This window comes from Fringilla coelebs (assembly GCF_963513975.1).
Source record: "Fringilla coelebs genome assembly, chromosome: 5".
Taxonomy (NCBI): Eukaryota; Metazoa; Chordata; class Aves; order Passeriformes; family Fringillidae; genus Fringilla; species Fringilla coelebs.
The window spans coordinates 10,091,465-10,114,101 of record NC_140033.1 but is presented as its reverse complement, the minus strand read 5'-3'; the positions used below and the strand labels follow the sequence as shown (position 1 = coordinate 10,114,101).

Sequence of the window (22,637 nt, the reverse complement as noted above, 5' to 3'; positions counted from 1 at the left end):
AATAAACCAAATTTTGTTTATTTCTCATCAAAGTTAACTTCACTGTAAAGTTAGTGGGACAATTGGTCCTGATCCCTCAAAGCAGCCACCCATTCGTACTGCTCTGGCTGCATGCTGCACCTTAAATTGACATTATACAGTAACATAAGGCGTAGGTGCAGGAATGTAGGTCCTAAATCTTGTATCTGCACAGGCACATCAGGAGTAGAGTTTTTTGTGAGAAACATAACAATGAAGCTACTTTCATCACCATTCTTTCAGAATATAATCAGAAATTTATCAAAATGAGAAAAACTAATCAAAGACCCACAAAAAGAAAAGAAAAGAAGGGGCTTGGCCTAATGGGATCTAGAAATGCTTTTATATTTTATTTCTTTTTCTGAAAAGAAGAAGACAAATAGACCAGTGTACAAATTTTTAGCTGCTTTTATTCCTAATGGAGCCCTGTTTTCATGTTTGAAGGCACATTGCACTGACTTGACATATTAGCAAGCACTCTGTATGTTCAAATGATCCATTTATAGTGGAACCTGAAAACATTCATTTCCTTGCTGAAGCTAGCACCAGAAGAGTATTTGAGCCAATTTTCTGCTTACTTGCAGTGAACATGCCATCTATTACAATGTGGCTGTCATTACTGTTACACACACATTAAAGCACAAAGGGTAGTTACTGTTCTTTCAGAAATTTCAATTGCTGGTGCTTCTAAGCCACAGCATTTCCAGAAACTTTAAGTGGAATTTTCTTCATAAACCATCTCTGCACATCTCTGTCAAGGAAATAAAACAAGGAATCATCTCTTGCAATAACTGCCTACATTTGCAGAATTTCAATTACCAAAAACCCAAATGGTTTTCTCCTGAATTTGTTTCAGATTGAAGCCAGCTACATATGTGTAATTATATATATATATATATATATATATATATATATATATATATATATATATATATATGTATCATGTGTGCAGAAGGTAAAACTCCTGGCTGAGAAAACCAGTCTTTAGATTGGAAATGTCAGTGAGAGCAGCGATTAACATCAGGATGGAATCAGAGGTGTGATGGAAGGAAGAAAGAATGGGACTGGACATGAAGCTGCTGGTACTGGAGCAGTTAAATCAAAAAACTGTGTGGTGCATTGGCAATCAGCAGAAGAAATGAATTGCAAAAACAAGCAGAGAAAGACCAGCAAGTGAAAAAGCAACAGGATAAATCTGATGTCTTCAAAGATACAAAGCAAAAACAAGCAGCAAATGAAGGAAACTGGCGAAAAATGGACATTTAATTCAAAATGGATGGATGATGCTGTAACTCCTCTGATACTGCCCAAGACAGCACTTCTTTCAGTATTTGAGAGAGATGTCAGGATGATATATCTACATATTTAGTTGAAAGAATGGGAGAGAGAATTCTGGAAAATCACACTAACACCACTAAAAGTCTTTGGAAAGCTGTACTAAGGAAAATAGGCTTATTATAAGTTCTAAAAATCAGATAGGCTTCCTGTCTCCTGTAATTTAAATATATAAAATTGGAGAAGACCCCAACAACAGCAAGACAGAGATTACTGAACAGTTTCTCATACTGGAATAAATAATTAAGCTTTAACTTCCTTCATGTTGATCTAAAGCAATTGACACAAGTGACAAAAAATTATCAGAGAAGTGTAGGCTCAGGTAATCCTCAGAAAGGAACCTTGTCCACAAAGGAAAAAACAATGGCCCAGATAGCAGAGTCATCAGAGTCTGGTGATGTCTGACCACAATAAGCACAAAAAACATGTGGATGAGAACAGATCCCAAGAGTTTACAAAAAATCCCTGAGAAAAGTAGGGTCAAAGTTTATACAATTTTTCAGCTAAAAGAGAAGAGATGTGAGAAGAGATGCGCACCACACTTCATGCAAAAACACAGAGAAGAAATTATATAAGGAATTATATATTATATTATCAGTAGAGGATAAGCAATTCAATATGGAGAACATGAAATATAACTAAAATTATCACAAGTGAAAAAAAATATAAAGTTATAATGCAGCAGCATTAAGTGACAAAACATCTTTATTGATTTTTGCAATAATAATCCTATTCTGAAAAGACAGAGCTAATATGGCTTCAAAAACCTATTGACACAGGAAAAAATAAAGGAATATGAAATACAAAGACATTAATCCTCATCAGGAAGCACCTGTAATTTCAGCAAACTGAAGATATATTAAGGGTGTATGCTAGCTTTGCTTTGACCTCTTTCCTGGGAGTCTTCTAGTAGCTACTGTTATTAAAACTTTTTCTAAATAAATGAGTGATATTTTCCATTTCACATTTTGAATTTGCAAACATACTTTTAGTATGGAAATAAAATGCTCTTAATCTCTCCTGCATTTTTTCCTGTGACAGACTTTAATGGTGGCATTGATTTTCTACTTAGTTCTTAAGTTTACTACAAGTGGCAGGCAACTGGAATATAGTCTGTGACCTGTATCTCACAGTGTCAAAAGTGTAGATAATTTTCAGGCTGTGAAATTTTGAACTGGACAACTGCTCTCCTTGGTGACATCAGCATGGGTGACAGAGAGCTAAGGCTGCAGGAAACTGGCCTTGATTGTGCATTCTGTCCCTTCCAGCAAAACACATGAATTATTTGTGCATATATCCATCATTTTTTTAATAGAAGCTCTAAATATTTGGTTTTTGAAACAAGAAATCTAAGTTGGCACCTCAAAGCTATAATAATGTATCATATTTTTAAATATCAAAATGCCTTAACCGCCAGAAATGATTGTGTGCTTGCTTCTACCTTCCTAGAAAAATTATTCAAATAAAATGGAATTATTCTCCATTATCAATCTGTACCTTCATTCATAGTAGCAATAATGAATTAATCTGAATGACCAAGTGATCAATATTTATTGACCTAGTAGTAATGAAAATAGTAGATTGGCTGGGATGTAGAAATAGCAGAAAACTGTTTGACATAGTGTTTGTTTTCCACCTTCAGAGGAGGACACTACAATGTAGTAAAGTGTTTTATCAATCATCCCTGTAAAAAATATTTTTAGTAGTCAGTGAAATATATTGCCTTCAGGAAAATTCAAGCAGTTTTTCTCATTTTGAAGTTGTAGGAAAATGCACCTTCTCCAAGTAGAACATATAAAATAGTAAATATGCTCTTGTTAAAAAATTTGTAATATCAAACACTGCGCTTTATGTAGTGTATTGTTTGGTGCAGCAATACTGTGCCTGATCAGAATTACATCCCAGAGCAAGAATTAGATGTTTTCAATAATCCAGCTAGTAAAAGGTGACTGACCTCTGCTTACTGAGAATGTATTCTACCTCCTAAAGAGAGCTACAGTTGTCCTTTAATGGCCATCAGTCTTTTCATTAACATCTTCCACAAAGCCAGTCAAAGCTCAGGATGATGTATTGCTTTATTCTGTGACACTTATTCTGTGTGTGTCCTCTTGTCAATACCATCCGAGACACTGCTGATTTTCTGGCTGTTTTTAAAACACCAAAACCAATCAACCAACCACACAAAAACCTATTCCGAAAATAAATAAAAAATCATGGGAGATAATTAAAAAAAAAAAGAATAAAAACCCCAGAGTTTGAAATTATGATGTGCCCTACCGGGTACTTAAGCATAGAAAGGAGAAAGAACAAAGCCATTGATATATTAAGTATACATGCAGTTTTATATGATATTAAATAACACACTGCCTGAGAAATGAGCAGTACTAAATTGCCTCTCTGTGTATAAATTGATGCTTTAACACAAAGCTTAGCTAGCACTTTGGCAGAGACAAGCTATCAGAAAGTTACTCTCCGTATATACCTAACTAAATATCCTACATCTATTTTTCCCTGAGGCGAATGCAGTGGTGTTTAGTGCTCCCTGCAAAAGGTAGATTACCTTATTTCTAGGGTGGAGAGCAGACAGCTCCATTCAGTAGATGGATTACTTTATTTTTATAGTGCAGAGTATGCATTCAGACAACTCAATTCAATAGATGGATTTGATATTCTGACCAGAGCTTGCCTTCTTTCAAATGTGTTTCAAAGGTGTTATCCTTATTTGCAAGCCCTCTCAGGGCTCCCTAAAGAGAGATCAAACAATGCAGTTGCTTGGCATAAGGAAGAAAGTATTAGGGTGTGATCATTGTGCCAAAGGCTATTAAGTCAAGATAAAAATAAAAGCTGGAAAATGCATTACAACTGAAGTTTTCCTTTCTACTAGTAGCTCTATTTCTTACAGCAGCCTCTTTTTTTTTGTTTTGTTTTGTTTTTCCTTTTCAGAAACACATTCTCAACCACTGTAAATGAGGATGAAGAAACAGAAAACACAACACCGACAGAAGTAAAAGTGTACTGCATAACAAATGAGGAAAGGGTTAATCTTTATCATTAAATACTGAAAGAAAGGGATTGTGAATTTTCAGGAAGGATTGCCAACAATAGTACCACAGTGCTTTTCAAATACAGGGCTTACACTTAGGAAGAAACTGGAGGAAGTAGTGACATATATCAACAGACCTGTAATGAATGCTGTTAGAATGAACAGTGAAGGAGGCAAAAAAGAAAGATGAAGGGAAAATGTATTAATTCTAAATATGTATTTATTTGATGTTTGGGAGATGGGGAGGAAGAAGGAAATTCAAATAATCTATCAAGTTGTCAGCAAAACATCCAAAGCTATGTCCATAGAACAACCATCAGTTAAAGTGAAGTGTAAAGGTGGACTCAATAAATGTGGACTGGACAATGACTAACCAGGAAACTACACTGGTAAAGTGAATATGGGGTTAAGAAGACAACTGAAGCTCGTAAATCAAGCGTTTTAAGCACCATTTCAGTGTTTTATACTAATGACACATAATCGAAAAAGCCCTATCAATGAAGAGTCATGATCTGAAAGATCTGTGGAGAGACTAACATCAAAGAAATGAGTGGTAGAAACAAGATTATATGAATATTCTCTTAGAAGGTGCACCTACTGACAGTTCAAACACTCAGAAGCAGAAAGGGCCAGAGGTACTTCAGCAGCAGGGTCATTGCACAAATACTGACGTTGAAAGAGGATGCTTGTACCACAAGTAAGACTGGTGAGTACATCCACAGGGATTATACAAAAAAAGCCTAACAAATAAGCACACAGAGAGAAAAAAGGAGTTCAACATACCTCACATCAGCAGAAATACAGTCAGAAAAACAAGTGGTATGGAAGCAGGCAGAGCCTGACCCCATAAGCTGAGACACAGCATTGGGCAACTGCAGCTCACTGCAGCTCATCTTGCACAGGAGCATTTCACTGATCCAGTCTGATGAACTGGAAACTCAGCAGTCAAACAACTCATCTTAACCCAAGCATCTGCCTTGAACAAATAGGTAAATGCCCCAAATATCCCAAAATCCATTCCAGTACCTTAAACTTCAGAAGATGTAAAAATAATGTTTCTACAGCTAAAACCACCCTCTTTAAGGGGTTTGGGGCAGAAAAAAGAGATCTGCTATAGTTGATGGGTTTTGTATTTCTTCAAGGATTAACAAAATTATAAAAGGGTGTCTAAATTTTTATTTCAATTTTTAATTTGCTTTTGAAAATGTTTGTTGCAACAATATGTAACACATTATAATTCACAAGTTTTTTAGAAATCTTCCCCATCGTGATAGAGAATTATCCTTACGTTTATCTCTGTTTGTATCATGAACAGGTTTTCTATTTTGTCTGTTGTAGGACTTGGTATAGTCACCCCAAACATCATTTCCAGAGGCCTGAATATGAAATCATTGAGAACAATCATCCCCTCAATGACATCTACATTCAAACTCAGGTCCTGGCAATGAATATGTGATACAACTTCTTTTGATCAAATTAATATTTTCTTGAATATGCTCAAATGGCATAATTTAAAAGCAACCCTTTTTCTTCCTTTTGAGAAACTAAACATCCCTATTCCTAAGGAGCTCTCACTATAAATTGGTTCTTTCAAAACCATGATGCTAATGTCCAGTAATCAATAACAGACTGCAAGAGAATTAATGGGCACAGCGTAATCATCAGGGATGAAACAGCCTCTGGAATTAAAAAACTGAATTTTCTTTCAAATATATAAAGACAGAGATTTTCAGATGTGGTGTTTCTCTCTACCCCAAATATACAAGAAGTTTTCCTTTGAGGGATTTATTTAAATATCAGCAGAAACCTGAATCTTCTCTTTGTGACCTACAATACTTTTCAATTGATATAAAAAAAGCATGCATGGTGTATTACCATACGAGGGTAAGGTACAGGTAAAGTGATAAATCTTCTTAAAGCACTGCTGCATCATGTCAGATTTAAAGCTGCCCTGGAGCAGGGTGTAACTTTTCTATAATATGAATATTGCTGGAGGGAACTTCTAACTCTATGCTGCCTTAGAAATATTGTTCAAGTTTTGTTTCAATATTTAATGAGTTCTCTATAATATTTCAAAAGAATTGCTAGAAAGAAACCATTGCAGAAGTACTCTTTTATGGCTGACTTGAAAGGGATATGGATAGTCAAATTAACAGTTAATCAGGGCTTCTGAGACAACTCAACTATTGCATTTATCATTAACATTACAAACATGTTCTTGCAAATCAAGGAGGTTTTTTTCTTTTCTCTTCTAAACTAGGATTTTAGTACATTTTTTCCTTCATCAAAGGAAAAGGTTCTTGATACTTCTCAAGAACCCTTATACAGTGAAAGAAGGAACTAGCATTTGCTTTTTTTTTCTTTTTTCTGATAGAAATCTTCCTATTATTGTCTATTTATTATTATGGAATTTAAAAAATATTTTCTGGCAGATAAAAAAAATAAATCTTCCTAGATATTTACTAGGACTCTATTTGGAGGTACTGAGAAATGACAGCATAGAAGTAGCTAGTGCAGGAATGAATCATTTTTTAATGGATTGTGTATCTTAGCTAAAACCAGATTCTGGCTCTTCCCCTGTTCTTCTTGGGGAAATTTGAGATCAAAAGAGGTTCTGTCAGACCAGGTCTTAAAAAAAATAACAAAGCAACTCACACTAGGAGAGAAGTCCTTCAAAACCTCCCACATGATGAAAACCAACTTCTGATACTTCAAATCCCATTACAAATTTACAAAGAAGAGACAAATCCATACTCTTCAAGTGCACTTGAGGAATGCTTTCTGATGCATTGCTAAGGGTCTGGGAGATTACCTGTACACATCTTATTTTGAAGGCTGCAATTTCTCCACCCATTTTTGTGGGTGCATAAAATTTCTAGTACTGTTAGCCACAAACATTCTTTTTAAATCAGAAAAGGCATGCTTTGTTTCCAAATAAAAAACTCAATCATATTAAAAACCAATGGTCTTATATTTGTTTCATTCTTTTAAATGCTACACAAAAATATAAAATAACTAACATATAAAAATGCACGCAACTGCACTTTCTATAAATCTGAATAAATTTATGTAAACTAGCTATTTAAAAAGAACACCAAGAAGTTTGACTTGTGTACTGTATGGAATTTCAATTCTCTGGTTATCATTAATTTATGTAGTTCTACAAAAATTTATGGTGTTTCAGTAAAATGCATTATGAAAATGTATTCAAGGAATTGTATCAGGAAATTATTATAATAGAAAATTCTAAAAGTTAAATATTTCTACACTGATGATCCATGACATAAAAATCCAAAATCCAGCATAGAATGTAAATGCTCCAAAAAGTTTTCTTCTCTATAGAAGATAGATAAATATGTATTTGGAAAATCTCCCATACAGCATTTTGCACCATAGAAAGTCTCCCTGTCTTTGCTATAAGAAGGTGAATCTTCAGCCTTTCAGAGCTTTGTGTTAAGTTACCCTAAAGGGATCTCCCTGGACAACTCAATGTGTCACTTTGAGTAGATTAAAAAAAAAGCTGTTTCCCAGCTTTAAACGCTAGAGAAATAAAAAAAAATTAATGAAAACATGTTATCTTCTACATCAAGAATTTAGGTTTTTTTGGAATTGGGCAAAAAAACAACAATCAACCCACAACTCATCTGCCCAATTTCCCTTTCCCCCCCCTTTATTTTCTGATTTATTGTAAAAATTCTGCTCTAACTTTGAGCTGGATCTGACAAAGGCTGACAACAAGCACACAGAATTTAAGGTTTATATGATATAGAATATGCCTTTATTGTCTCTGATTTATTTTCCCTCTGCTTCCAAAATGTGCAAAAAAGATGTCTGATACTGAACTGAAGAAGTTACTTGCTGGATTACATGCAACCAATATACAATATACTATAATAACTATATTATATTATTGTGTGCACTCAATATATACTGGGTTGCTTTTCATTTATCCTGAGAATTTTGGATCAATTTATTAAATATTTATGTATATTTATGCATTATGTATTTTGCTATACCTCAGTACTGTGGTTTCAAACAATCCAAGAAACTCCAGGAAGTTACCAGTCTCTAAGAAAAATTCCCATTTTGACATTGTTTTCCCCCTCTCTCAGCTTTAACAGAATAATCTCACTTCACAAGGAAAGACTAGATGTAAGCACCGTAAAATAAATATTGTAAAAAGCATAAAAAATTATTTTATCATATCTAAAATGAAGGAACAAAGTCTTGTTAAACAAAACTCTTGATAAAGCAAACAATAATAACAAGAGATGAGACACTGGAAAATCATAAGGAAACAGATCTGTTTTCCTACCATTTCCAGAGCGTGCATGTTCCCTGCATGCCAAAGAAAAGAAAAAGGAGGGGAAGGGGGGATGGGAAAGAAAGGAGCACACTCTTCTACAATAATAACTGTGATTTTATATTTCCTGTAAGTGTGGTCCATATTTTAGATAAAAAGCCTGTTATTGGAGTCAAACAGCTTTTAGCTGCTGGAGCGTGTAACTCATTCTGAGCACACCAGGCTGCTGCAAACAGGGGGAAATGCTAACTTCTACATCAGTAATTTGCAGTAATAGAAAGCTGTTACTAAATCAATGTCTCATCTGGAAAATAAACGTTTCCATTTCACCTTTCACTTAAGCTAGTGGCAAGAGGCTATTATCCCGTGACTTTCCATTTGACCAGCACAATTTCAGACACCCATGTACATCACACACTGTCCAAAAGACTAGACATTATTTGCTAAGCTTGCCCTAAAAAAAACCCTAATAAAGTAAAACAAAAAAGAAAGTAAGAAACAAACAAGAAACCCCAAACCAACCATCAAAAAACAGTGCACAGAGGGTTTTTTTTGCCAGTGACCAAGAGTTTTACTACAGTCAGACTTGCAACCTGTCAGTCTGATAATGCCCAGGTAATTCCATATCCAATTTTTTGGAAGCAATCTCGATGCCTTCTGCATTACCAAAATTCTTAAACAGCTAATTAATTCCTGCTGTACAAATATTTATTCTAAGAAAATGTTAGATAACTGCTTGATTTCATGGCAGGCTTTCACAAGATAAGGGACAACCACTATTACTTTAAAGACAAAACAAAGATGGGCAATGACACCTCAACATCATGGGGCTTGTTGAGGGCAGCTGTAATTGAGATTCACACTTCTCAAGGACTACTAGAAACAATTAAGCTTAAAAAAAAAATCAGAGGAACAACTCAATAAACTGTGAAAAACTTTCCCACTTCTGTAATCAACCATTCATTTTTCCATTTTTTCCTTTTTTCAAAACCATTTTTCAGAACACAGAGAACAAGCTAAAATCAGCAAAAGTACATACAGAGAGTGGATAAGAGGAAAAAAAACCTCATAGATGATGAAATTATAAATATGCCACAAATAGGCACTCTGACATACAATTTCATCAAATGCCTTGTCTTTAAGTTAAAAATGACAATGTTTTTTTGGAAGTTATCGTCTAAAGAATAAAAGCATGATGGATCCTAGCAAGAGCTTCAATTCATTACACTTGACAACACTGTAAAAGCAAAGTGATATGTACCACATCTTTGTTCACTGGCAAACACATTTATATAAGTATCTGGGCAAACTCTATTTCATTCTCAAACATCATATCATTTTCTCTGCATGTGAGCAAAAAATATTTTATCAATTCAGATTCAAACATTATAATTAAAATCAAGTCCACAACCATCTACATTTGTTGACCTAACAGTACTTGTTGCAACTATCCAGACTATATGTCAAAACATGGTTTTCACATTGCAGAAAGATTTGCAAAGCAGAAAGATTTTCCTGGTTAAATAATATACATTTATTATGCTGGTGAGAACTGCAGGAAATGAAATTTAATGTCAAGAAAGAATTAATTAAGCAGGGACACTATTTCCACGCTGATTTTTTCTAGATATAGAGCAGATATGAAATCTCATTTATTCACTGTCCATGCTATTGCATTCAAGCTAGAACCAATGAAATCTCCAGGACACAATTCTGTCTCACATATAAGTTGAGAACAGAAAATCACTTTTTTTCCCTAATATTTTACCATCAAAAGGCGTCCACAACTCAACACAATGCCCAATTTCATCACTAATTGAGGATGTTTCATTTAATTTTTCCTATAATTTTACCTCGTAATGTCACTATCTCAAGTTCTCATAATATTCATATTCCTATATATTCATAGGAAAGGTGGTGAATATTTATAATATTATAAAAATATTAGCATCCTTTTGTTTATTGTTTAGATGCTTCAGGTGAAATACTAGTCCAAATAAAATCGGTATACTGGTTCTAAAAAGTGAAAGGGAATCTGAGGTAATTAGTAACCTTGTTGTATCTACATTTTTAGATTTCCTTAAAAAAAATCAGATTTAGTTTCATATCCAGGTTGAAAACATGTTAAAATCAGCAATTACCTTGACCTGCAATTACTGCTGAACAAAATCCTGTCAAAATGCAAACTCAGATCAAGCCCATGTAAAAGGCAAAGCAACATGTCACTTGACTAGAAAGCTGAAAAATCAGTAAGTATATACTAGATATCTTTCAAGAAATGCAACTATCTGAGAGATTTAGTGAGCCTTTGCAAATTAGGAACAAAACCGATGCTTTTTGATATTTATGATGCTGTCCAAGGAGTTGAGCACCTCTATTTGGATTCATGACCCTGAATCAATTTACAAAGTATGCATTTGGTATGTCCAGGCTGACTGCGCTGAAACTTCAGTCAGATTCATAGTCAAATGCTGATTCCTGAGATTTTTCTTTCAAGTCAAACAAAATAGCATCCCAAACAACTAAGCCTCCTCTCCTCCCCAGAAGAAAAATTACTAGGAAACACTAAATAAAACATCTCTTGAAGCCATGTTGCCCTTATGTTCCATCCTTCTTGAATCATTTAGTTTCTATTGTCTCACAAAGGCTTTTTAACTATTAAAAAGGTTCACATAATCCCATTTGGTCATTCCTAACAAGGAATGCAAGCACTGTTCATCCCATAAAGAGCCATAGGAATATAGCAGTGTCACAGAATCATGCAGTTACAGAATGGTTTGGGTTGGACGGGACACTACAGACTGTTTAGTTACACCCCCATGCCATGGGCAGGGACACCTTATCTACAAGTATCTCTAATAGGCAGTGTTGCTACAAAAACCTCCTTCCATCCTGCTGAACACGTGCAAAAGAGAACAAAGCAACTGGAATCCACCTCTCTGGACCTCCAGAGCTAACCAGGAAAAACTCAGGCTTCTCTGGAAATGAGTTCACATGGTAAACTATGTGTGCTTGTATTGAATAGCCACATGTTGGCATTCCCAATCTCTATTGCTTCTTCTTTGTCTTTGCCAAGCCCTATGTGCTTTTTTTTGGAAGATTTTCTAATTCAAGATTTCATTACCGTCTTTCCTTCAGCTCTGAACAGTCTGTCACTTGCCATCCCCATCATGCTGAGCTACTCCAGTGTGCTTTTGATTTTCAGCTGCCAACTGAGAAGGCCAAGGTCTAGATTTGGTTTTTCCCCTCTTTCTTACTCTCTTTTTACTCAGCAACTATTTACTGGTTTTCAACAACATAAAGTAAGGTGCTGACCTAAATGAGCCTGAATGACTTCAAATGCTACTGAAAATAAATGGATACCAAGGACATGGAGCCTTTCAAAGGAACAGACCAAAAGGTTAAAAATGTAAATAGCTTACCAGGAAATAATTCTACAGACTGACCAGTTTTACAGATAACTGTTTTGAAGAGTGGTGTGTCTAACCGCAGAAATCAAAATAGTTTAAAAAAACAGCTTGTAAGCTGAAGGTTGACTTGCAATGAGATGTTTGACCTTGTAAAAAGTAACCAGAGGTATTGTGTTGATTAATGGAAAAGTCTTGATCTAATTTTAAAACAGATGGTTAAGCTAAATGTTTTTTTGAAAATTTGAACATTTGCTTGAAGGAGGCCTGAGAGGCTCCAGTGGCAAGGGCAGATAATGATCTGAATGAAACGTTCTGTATGAACTTGGAAGTCCTGTTAAGAAATGGGCCCTTCAAGCACAAATGTACTTTAACACATACATAGCTTACTCAATTTCATTCAACTAACCCAGAATTCAGTGCAAATCCCTGTAAACATATCCATTGAGTAATGTTCAGGGTTTTGTCCTAGAGCATTTTCCCACTGAAAAGTATCCTTATACAATAAAAATTAATCAATATTTGTACATAAAAATAAAGAAATTAATATTATTTTTAAATTGTTGGTATTTATTTTGCAAAGTTTTATATTATGTGAAATAACCACCTACTAAAGGCATTTGAAAAGACAGATGAAGCAAGGGGGCACTCCAGGGGGAAAGGACACACTGAAGATGACAGGATGCCAAAGCTACAAGATGCCTATTATCTTAAGCAGAAGTATGGCAAAAGTTCTGTATTATCCAAAAGGGATATGAAAAATTGCTAGAGATGCAATTTGAGAAAATTATGGAAAAATCCAGTGTGCAATAAAGTGAGTCTGCAGTAACAAATAAACAGTAGTCATATCCTTAAATTATATTCTGTATGTTGATACAACCTTTCAAGGCTCCAACTTTGGACATATCCACAAAAAGCCACTAAGTGTATTCAAAGCCTCATATGCCTACATAACCTTTTTTCTAGTCTTTCTTCTTCATTATTTGTCTTCCTCACTTCAAAACTAAATCTGAACATACTGCTTGTGAAGGGGATACTACTTTAAAAATAGTAATAACTACAGTGCTGGATAATATGATAATGCACAAGCAAATATTACAGTATAGAAGATATAATTCAATCCATTAAGCTACTCATGATTTTACATGTCATTTCTTGGTAATCAACCATGATAAATTTATCAATATGGATATCCCAGTACTATCCAGATTTATTACTTTTCTTTTTATTATATAATCTATCATGGTTGTTATTTTTCAGAATAAAATACTTTGAATCTTAACTCTTATGTCCTGTCCACCTAAAACTCAAGCACTTTTTTCTGAAAGAATCAAATCAATGAAGTATTTTTAGAGTATAGATTTATAAGGATTCATAATGTAAGTCTTGTAAAGTGCTAAAACTAAACAGGGATATAAACTTTAACCAGTAGAGGTTTAAAAAAAATCATAAGTTACAGCTAGGCTGCCATAAACTCTGCAAAATTCACAGCTGTGGTATTACAGGTTGGAAATGCAAGTCATTCTGAAATATGAGGACCAATTATTAAAAAATTACAGAATCCAAATTTCTTTTGCAACATTGCAAAGCTGAACTCTAGATTTCTTTCCAGTGGGAAATTGTTCATAACTCTGTTGATAATATTAAACCTGTTAGATATTAAAACCAAGACAAAACAACAAGACAGTTATAAAAATTTAATGACTAGAGGGATGGTTCCATACAAAATATTTTACACTGCCCAAGTGAAAAAAAAATGGCAGTCATCAATATATATTTTATTTCAATTCCTCATAATTTGAGTGGGTCAAGTAAAGAACAAACAAACTCTGGTAATTCTAATACATCATTTTTGTGTCATATTTTTGTCTCTGTGTGCATCAGGTATTCTTGGCAATACATGTTAGTTATTTTCTGCAGTTTATATTTTATTACTGGTTTAAGACTACCTTGTCCTCATCTTTAAGGGCTTGCACAAGTCTTTGTTCAGCTCATCCCCTTTCAGCCCAGCCAGCCCCATCAGATGCCACGGGGGCACAGAGGTGGAGGCAGAAGTCGCCTGCACAGTTACATCTGCTCCTCTGCAGCTGGCACAGGGTCACAGAGGGAGCTCAGGGCAGAGCTGGCAGCTTGTGTCCGACCAGAGAAGGAAGGAAAAGGGGGAAGGCCATGGTTTCCCTTCCCTTCTCCTCTCCTGCCTCATTTAGATCTCAACACACTGAACTGAAAAGAACATCTGAGAACAAAAAAAAAAAAGGCAAACTTGTTTGAGGAGAGGAGAAAAAAAGAATTGACAGGCTCTCAGGGCAATCAAGGAATATTCCAGACCTCTTGCACTTCCATTTAAAGTATGTTTTAAGGTCCTTAAAAAAGAACATCTTTATTCATTCTCACACAAATTGGTATTTTCTTGTTAGATATAAATTACTTCAAGCAATTTAACACTTTTTTTCCTAGTAGTCAACTTAAATTATCATATCTACTTGTTTAACAATCTGAAGCACCCCTAAACATTTATTGGTGGATGTTTAAATTGTCTTCTATTTTTAATAAGTGGAATAATGAAGATATACTGATATTTGGTGTTCTGCTTAGCAGTCTGTATTGCAGAAATACAAAGGCCACCATTAGCTATTTTTACCATGAGAACATTGCCAATCATACTGCAGAGCCAACTTTTCCCTCTTGGTACAAGAGGGTTCAATACTAATTGCTATTCCAAGCTGTGCATAAGAGAGAAAATACAGCAAAAGAAATGGAAAGGGATCTGAGGAGCAGCAGCAATCATCTGTTCTCCAAAATAGATTTTGGCAGCATGTAGAGCTTAAACAATTATTACTCAATCAAGCAGCCTAACAGACACTGGAATCTCAGGACTTGCTATAAAGTCCAAGATACTTCTGGATGCACATCATATTGCTGGTCAAGAAATCTGCAGAGAGAGGCAGCTATGCTGAATGCTAATGATAATCACCACTCCATTATTAGAAAAAGTGCTTTTCACACTTCTGCTTTTTTGCAAACTGTACAAATTAACGTTATACATCTTTGGAAAAGAAAGTAAATCGGGACACAGAGTTGTTTTGGCATCTTTCTGTTTAAACTCCAGAATTTTCAAAATCAACAGGATGGAAAATCTCTTCATTGCATGGTATTCGAATTTGTTGAAGGCACATCACAAAGCCCAGCTTAACCAGGTAACACAACTTTGGCTTCTGGTATGGCTTTTCACACCTCACTGTGATATTAAACATTCTAAACACATAGGAGATCACATCCTTTGAGTATTTAAGAAAACTGTATCATGTCAGTGGTCCATGAAGATGAATTTCTGGTTATAAGAACAGGAAAGACACAATATAGAAAGTTTGACAGTCAATGGTGCCCAGAGGGGTCACTGTGAAAAAAGCCCACAGCCACGGGTTAGGGCCATGCCTAAGGCCTGTATTGTTCTATTGAAAACTTAAACTCAAGTTTTCTCTTGAAAACTTATTTTTTTTAAAAAGAGCATGAATGACAACAACAGCAAAAAGAAAATAAATTAACCATTTTCTCAACTCAGAAGAAAATAATTTTTTGATATACTTTATTCCATTTAAAAATAAATAAGGGTTAACATACCAGAATGTGATTTGTTTTTGTGGAATGTGGTTTTCATGGGGAATTGTGTGTGAGCACAACAACCTGACATAGTTACATTTTAGCAATATAGGGGTTCTTTTGTAATTAAATATATCTTAAAATATTTATTCAATAAAAGTGAAGAAGTCTGGAAAAGAGATTTTTTTCAAAAGATATCAGTTGGAAGATAAATTTCTATATCTGAGAAATAAGAACCTAGAAGACCAGGAGGCAACTATTCAGTGCATTTCTTTAATGAAGTACAGATAGTAACCATAAGGTTTGGGATTGTCTGGAAACATGCTGAATACTGAAACAGAGAAAACTAGGATGTCTGCATGGGTGCAGATATGCTGAGTTAATATGCTTACTCATAAAAGAAAGTTGGCAGTGGAAATGGAAATATTATTTCTGCCAAATTAGATCCATTGGGGAAAAAACTATTTGGAAGTAAAAATAGCACCTGGTAAGAGAAGAGCCCTGCAACTACACGAAGAAAATTCATTTCCAAATGATCATGAAGTAAATCCTGTAACTTCTTTTCATCCCTATAACAAATTACTCTATATGATAAAAGGCTTCACCATGACAAAGAGCAAATTCCCATAATGAATTGCTAGTGAATTATGACTGTTTGCTTGAATATAGTATTTAATTTCCACAGGTTAAATTATTATAATAGATGCAAAATATTTAAAATATAGCTCTAAGCTGTAAAAGTTAAACTTTTATCCTAAAACCTAAACTGTTAAATTTAAACTGTTATCTGAGGAAACTCTTTAGCACAAAATAACAGATAGAAGTGTAAAAATCAGTATCTCTTGTTTCCAACTTGAGACACATAATAAAACATACTTCAGTTCATATACTAGACCAATTATTTTGGGCATAATTTATTCCGTTATATAGCATCCTTCAAATGTTTCTAAATAAAAACTTATTTTTCAAAAAGATTAGAAAATAATAACTACTATTCCAGGAAAATTTCTGAGTGTTAAGTATCGAGACTCACATTATGCTCTCTTTCAGTCAGCTCTCACACTAATACATACAAATAAATCAAATCAATCATATTGATTATAAATAGCTAACCTTTGATTCATTTCAAATAAAGTTTTTTCAGTTCAGGGGTAGAATATTTCAGATTACCCACTTTCAGTAGAAACTTGTGTTTAGAAAACTGTGTCACTATGAAAATCTAAGGTATTTAGGTTCTAAATTTACAACTGAAAAAAAAATCTTGTTTTTATTTTGCAGAAACATATGAAAATTTTTAGCAAACACCTTAAAACAATGCAAGTCTAGAAGAGCACCTGGAATTATATCAGAATTGTGTTTTATTTCAGATTCACCACTATTTCGTTTTCCATCAAGAACTTTATGTCACATTTAACAATTAGTCAGTCTTGGATAAACTTTCCAGGCTAAAATGGATTCTAATAATGCATCATTATTAGACAGATTGCTTTAAATCTATATTGATAATTCCTTACAATTCCAGAATAGCATGTACCTAACCAATTCAGTCTTTCAAAGAGGAAAAATTTACTTTTGGCTACAAAAAGGTCTTTCCCTATTCTAGCTTATTATCTTAAATTTTGATAACTTTAGACAGAAGTCATGGTCAGCTTGATGTCATGTGATTATGCTAGACCAGCCATCCAATTAAATTAAAGGTACTAATCCCAGTACCAAAATATAAATAGCCCCTTGCAATGGAGGATACTGTTCAAGTTGTTTGGCCTTCTGGATTGTGACAGAAACAAGCTTTTTCACCAAGTTAGAAAAGTTATTTCTTTTTGCTGATTATTCAAATAGGAATTTAATTCAGGGAGCTTTAGCAATCTACCTGGGGGGGAAAAACCCAACTGTAATTGTCAGAGCATAAAAAGCAATACTGACCCTAGAGTTCTTTACTTAGGCTTCTGCATTGGTATTTTCCTTCCAGGTTTAATATTGAACCAACCAGGCAGTACTTAGGGACTTAGCAGCAACTAACATTTGCTTTATAGTTGCCCCAAGCCATAGTCTTTGGTATTTAAAACAGGCTGACACTGAAATTCATTTAAAGGTCTACTTCACTCATTACATGTTTTCACAAATAACTCCTTAATCATAATAACAGAGAATCAAAAAAAAAAAAAAAGTCACAGTAATCTCACAAATCTCTTGTGCTATCTGCACAAGATGTACATAATATCTATGTCCAAATTTAAAGGTGTGAACACACACAAAATCAGAGACTTGAAACAATAATTTTTCAACCTCTGATGTAGTAAGCCTGCACCACTCATTTATGCCTTACAAAAAGCCAAGAGAATACCTTCAGTTTGTCAGCTATCACAAAAAATATATCAAGAGCACTAATCTTAAAATACGTTGAACTAACTAATTAAGGTAATAAAAGTGTCTTGGCTGTCTGTAACTGCTATTTAAATTAAAGAGAAAAAAAAAGCCCACAAACATTTTATTGTCTTTAGATATTTAAGAAATGCAGATGTAGTGCGTCAAAATATTTACACAACACTTTATCCATATCTGGATTCCTTAATAAATCTTATTTGTTATTCACACATAAGACCTTCAATGAATAAATGATAACACACTTTTTTATAGTTTATTTAAATTGTTGGTTTTTGTTTTTTTTTTTTTTTTTTGAGGGGTAATATTGCCACACTCATGGTTTCAGTTCCCAGTATTTCTGAGGGTTTTATTCACAGAATCATAGAAAGGGCTGAGTTAGAAGGGACTTTAAAGATCATCTACTTCCAACATTCCTGCTTTGTGCTGGAACTCCTTCCACTAGACTGCTGTACCCAAATGGCATTTTTTTTTTTTTTTCAAGCTCTTAGCCTGAGATACACAAGATTAGCAGAAAGTGTAAAACATTTTAAAAATTCACCAAGGAAATAATATTCTGGTCAAAATAAAAATTATTGCAGCATCTAACTCATTTTTTTAAAAATTATTTCAAAAAGATTTTTTTGCCAGTGAGTGATATACTGGAGTACTAGAATGTCAAAATACTTTATCCATAACTAATTATTTACATATATGGGTCATCACTAGAAAGACAAATCTTATGTCCACTGCCAAAACTTGATATCAAATAATATAAAATAAATACAAGACTTTAGACAACAGAAAAATTTTGACTGCCATGAAAGGGGAATATGAAGCAACAGTATTTATATTTTATTATTACTAAGGTATATGAACCATCAATTACTTGAAACTCAATATTTATGCCTGGTTTGATGGCTTCAGAGAAGGGAAGCCCTTTTTTCTTGCTGGTTGCTGTCCAAATATAATCAAAGTCATGTTGTCATGTTCATGACATATTACTTTCAACCTGACACTTTAATCAGCTCTTGCACACTAATCAAGTAGTGAGTGACATGTGGAAGCACTATTTCTGATTTAAGGGGAGTAAAGCAGGAACAACCACACAGAAAAAAGCAAACCTGGTTTGTGTGCTTTGCTAACACCTCACCTCAAACCGTAACACCAGTGCAGACACAGACCCAGAGGAATCCCTGCAGCAGATGGGGAGAGAGGATCCCAGACAAAGAGGACATGTGGTGCATCCACTGGGAAGGACAACCTTGCCAGGGATTTCCTCTTACTTCTGGCCTGCAGTTCCTATTTCTGCTTAGGGATAAGCAGGGTACAGTTTTAATGAGGATTTAGAAACAAGACTTCAGCTATTACTAATAGGAGATGCATGGCTAATTCCTAGTGCATGTGTTAGAAAGAGGACCTGAGGGTCTGTTCTGTTTTCAGCTGCAGATAGATTTAAAAACCTAAATTGGCCTCTTGAAAAATACTGAATTAAAAGTCTGATCTGGTTCATTTTTTTGGGATTGCCTCCTTTCTTCAATCCTCAGAAACAGGCAAGTAAATTAACTCCTTAGACTTTCTCCTGTCTCTGCATAGGTTTTGGCACAAGATCCAGGCAAATAAAAAAAAATATAATAAAAAGGAACAGCTTTCATACTTTCTACAATCAAATAACTCACTAAGTAATAACCTGGTTGTAGAAAATGGATCTTTTGCTATGATGTATCGCATATTTTTATGGTGAAATACACAAACTCCTTCACAAGAATCTCTTCTCTATATTTCAAACAAAGCAAATCACTATATATGTAGGAAGAAAACGATGTTATTTTACCTACCACACTAGATTTTAAGTAGGTTGTGCACCATTAAAGAATTATTAGACAAAAAAAGTTTTCCAATTTCAAAAGTATAAGTGGACGGAAATTCATTATTGATTCAATTTTAAAAATCATTAATAATCATAAGCAACAATCACAATAGAAATGAAACATTAATAGCAAACATTTTAATGGATAGCACATTAGTCTCTTCCAACCCTAATGATTCTGTGATTCTATGGTTAAGAGTCAAATTCCTAGTTTCACACAGAAAATAATTAATTATATGAAAAAGTGTGATTGACAGGCCCAAGAGAAAATCCTGACCACATGTGGCTCTAACAGTAATTGTCCCTCTCCCCTAGAGACAAGAACCTGCTGCTGCAAGAGGAGAGAGAAGTGAAAACCAATCTCAAGGAGGAATAGGCAAGTCAAATATCTAGTCATTGAAAACTGTTCTGTGAGATTCAAAGAGCAATTCTTTGTTTCTCTTGACCGCCTGCAAAGCATATAAAATAAAGGAGAAAAAATGAAATCTGCTTGCCAAGGCTTAATCCAGTCAAAAAAATTGGCTTCCAAGCTGTAAAACTTTCGAACTGTGTCTCTTCCACTGCTTCTCAGAAGGATTCTTTGTAATACCTGCGTTACAAATGCTTCCAAGCAGATTGGGATTTATACAAGGAATTGCAGCCAGCATTTTCAACTGTACAGCTGCTCTCTGTTATAGTGGACACTGAAACCTCCCAATAAATGACAGGTTAGCTCCTGTGAACAGGCAGAAAAATTACAACAGTGTTCAAGACACCTTATCTGTCTTTCAAGAGGTATAAAAATTGCTTGCAGATCATAATGTGAAAAGAACAACACTAAATTCTACTTTTGGAAATCTGTTGGTGAATGACTACCTCACAATTGCTCACTTGTGTTTGAGATGACACATGAACTTTGTAACTATAAAATAGAACCTGGTGAACATTTTGTGTTTATTGACATGAAATCTGTCACTTTTAGGTATTCTCAAGCTGTTATCTCTGAAGATTCCATCTGAAAGAAAAAGTTACCCAGACATACAACATCATGATTTTTCTGACATAGAATTACAGACTTTCTGGTAATTTTCTAGGCTTCCACCTCTCTGGTAATTAATATAAAAACCAGACCCAAGAATCACAAACCACATACGTTCCACATGCACATACATTTCTCTTTCCAGAAATGTGCATTTCTTTCTGCTATTATCATCTTATTTGATACTAAAGTTGTACCTTTCCTGTGGAAATCATAACCTGTCTTCCTTTTCAGGTTTATGGGCTGTACAGTAACATTACATAGTATACATTTTTTAAGGGATATGTGTCCTCAGGAATTTCATTTAAAATGTTACATTCAACACAACAAGAAAACATTTTATGTACTGTTATGATGACAATCTTATTCCAAAGTTCACACAGCATTTATAAATATCCTCATAATTGGAGACGAGTTTTTTCAACATTTGAACAGTGAAGTATCAATTCTCTTCCAAAAAAATGAAAAAAAAAAGGAAATGGCCTGTCACTTCTCTCTAATCCTGCAATTAAGGCACACTTTAGCACTTATTAAAGCCAGAATCCCAGAATAATCCTTTAGCTCTGTCAGTCAAGCTCACCATATAAGAGTACGAGCAACTATGATTCTTTCCCCCATCATACTGACATTTCCATTTTCATCCCTGTGCCATTTATGGAAGCTGCACGCAACTGTGGCCATGAATTTAAAAAAGCTCAGGTCACACTAGGGTCTCTTTCCTCTTGATGAGACCTTAAAAGAGGAAAAAGACTGCATACTTGAAATTAGGACCTTAAATGAAAAAAATCAAAACTTAAAAATAGAAATACCATTTAATTTTTCTCCCCGCCTTTTAAAAAATATGCAGCTCCTTTGAATGCTGAAATGTCTTTTTGTTGTATAAAGATTTTTCTTGATGATGAGCACAGGGACTTATTTCTATCTTGAAAGATAAATACTTAGTTTTGAAATACAATTAAAGAATCCTCATCTGTATATGCATATGCATATTATTTTTTGCATAGTTTAAAAAGATTTTATGTAAATTCTCTGCCATTGTGTTACTGCAATTCTAGAAATGCACTGGATGAAATATTGGTACTACCAGCTCACACAGCATGTTATTTCCCTAAACTGTACCAGCTCATGAGATACTTAAAAATATTTTCAGAACTCATCCCTGCCTGAGGCCAAACAGAGTGTAAAGAAGAGCTGTCAAGAATTGTTTGTATTAAATGTGAACAGCACAGAGAAAGAATGGATCAGATCATCAGAATATGCAAGAGTTTTGTTTCACCTCCAGTTACATTTGTGAAATTCAGATCCAATCCTAAAGGATCTCTAACTACAGCACCTACCAATTCATAAAATTAACCATATCTCTAACACGACACATCTGTGAAGTAGCACTGAAAGAAGTAATGGTGACAATAACAGCAAACCTCTACTAAAAATGGAAACAAACATAGTTTTAAGAATGGGACACAAATAATGAGCTTAGAATTAAAATATAAAATCACTTTGTTCACATGCCACTTACAGCCTTCATAAATATCTGTTGGTATGTGGACTGCTGCGTGTTGGTAAGATGTTTGCCGTCGGAAAACAGGATCGTCTTCAAATACTGGTCTGATTCTCTGGCTGCCAGACTCAGTTTCATTCTTTTCAGGCTTTTTAAAGAAAAACATGTAAAGGGCAAAATA

General features: G+C 34.4%; 1 protein-coding gene across 7 annotated transcripts in view; it reads right to left on the bottom strand.

Moving 5' to 3' along the window:
• Nucleotides 1–22,637, bottom strand: part of CACNA2D1 (calcium voltage-gated channel auxiliary subunit alpha2delta 1) — a 353,676-nt gene that overhangs the window by 119,967 nt on the left and 211,072 nt on the right. For all 7 annotated transcript variants that reach the window (XM_084206726.1, XM_084206727.1, XM_084206730.1 and 4 more), the window contains exon 6: nt 22,475–22,604. In XM_084206726.1, coding sequence (XP_084062852.1) covers nt 22,475–22,604 — 130 coding nt within the window. The remainder of the gene's footprint in view (nt 1–22,474; nt 22,605–22,637) is intronic.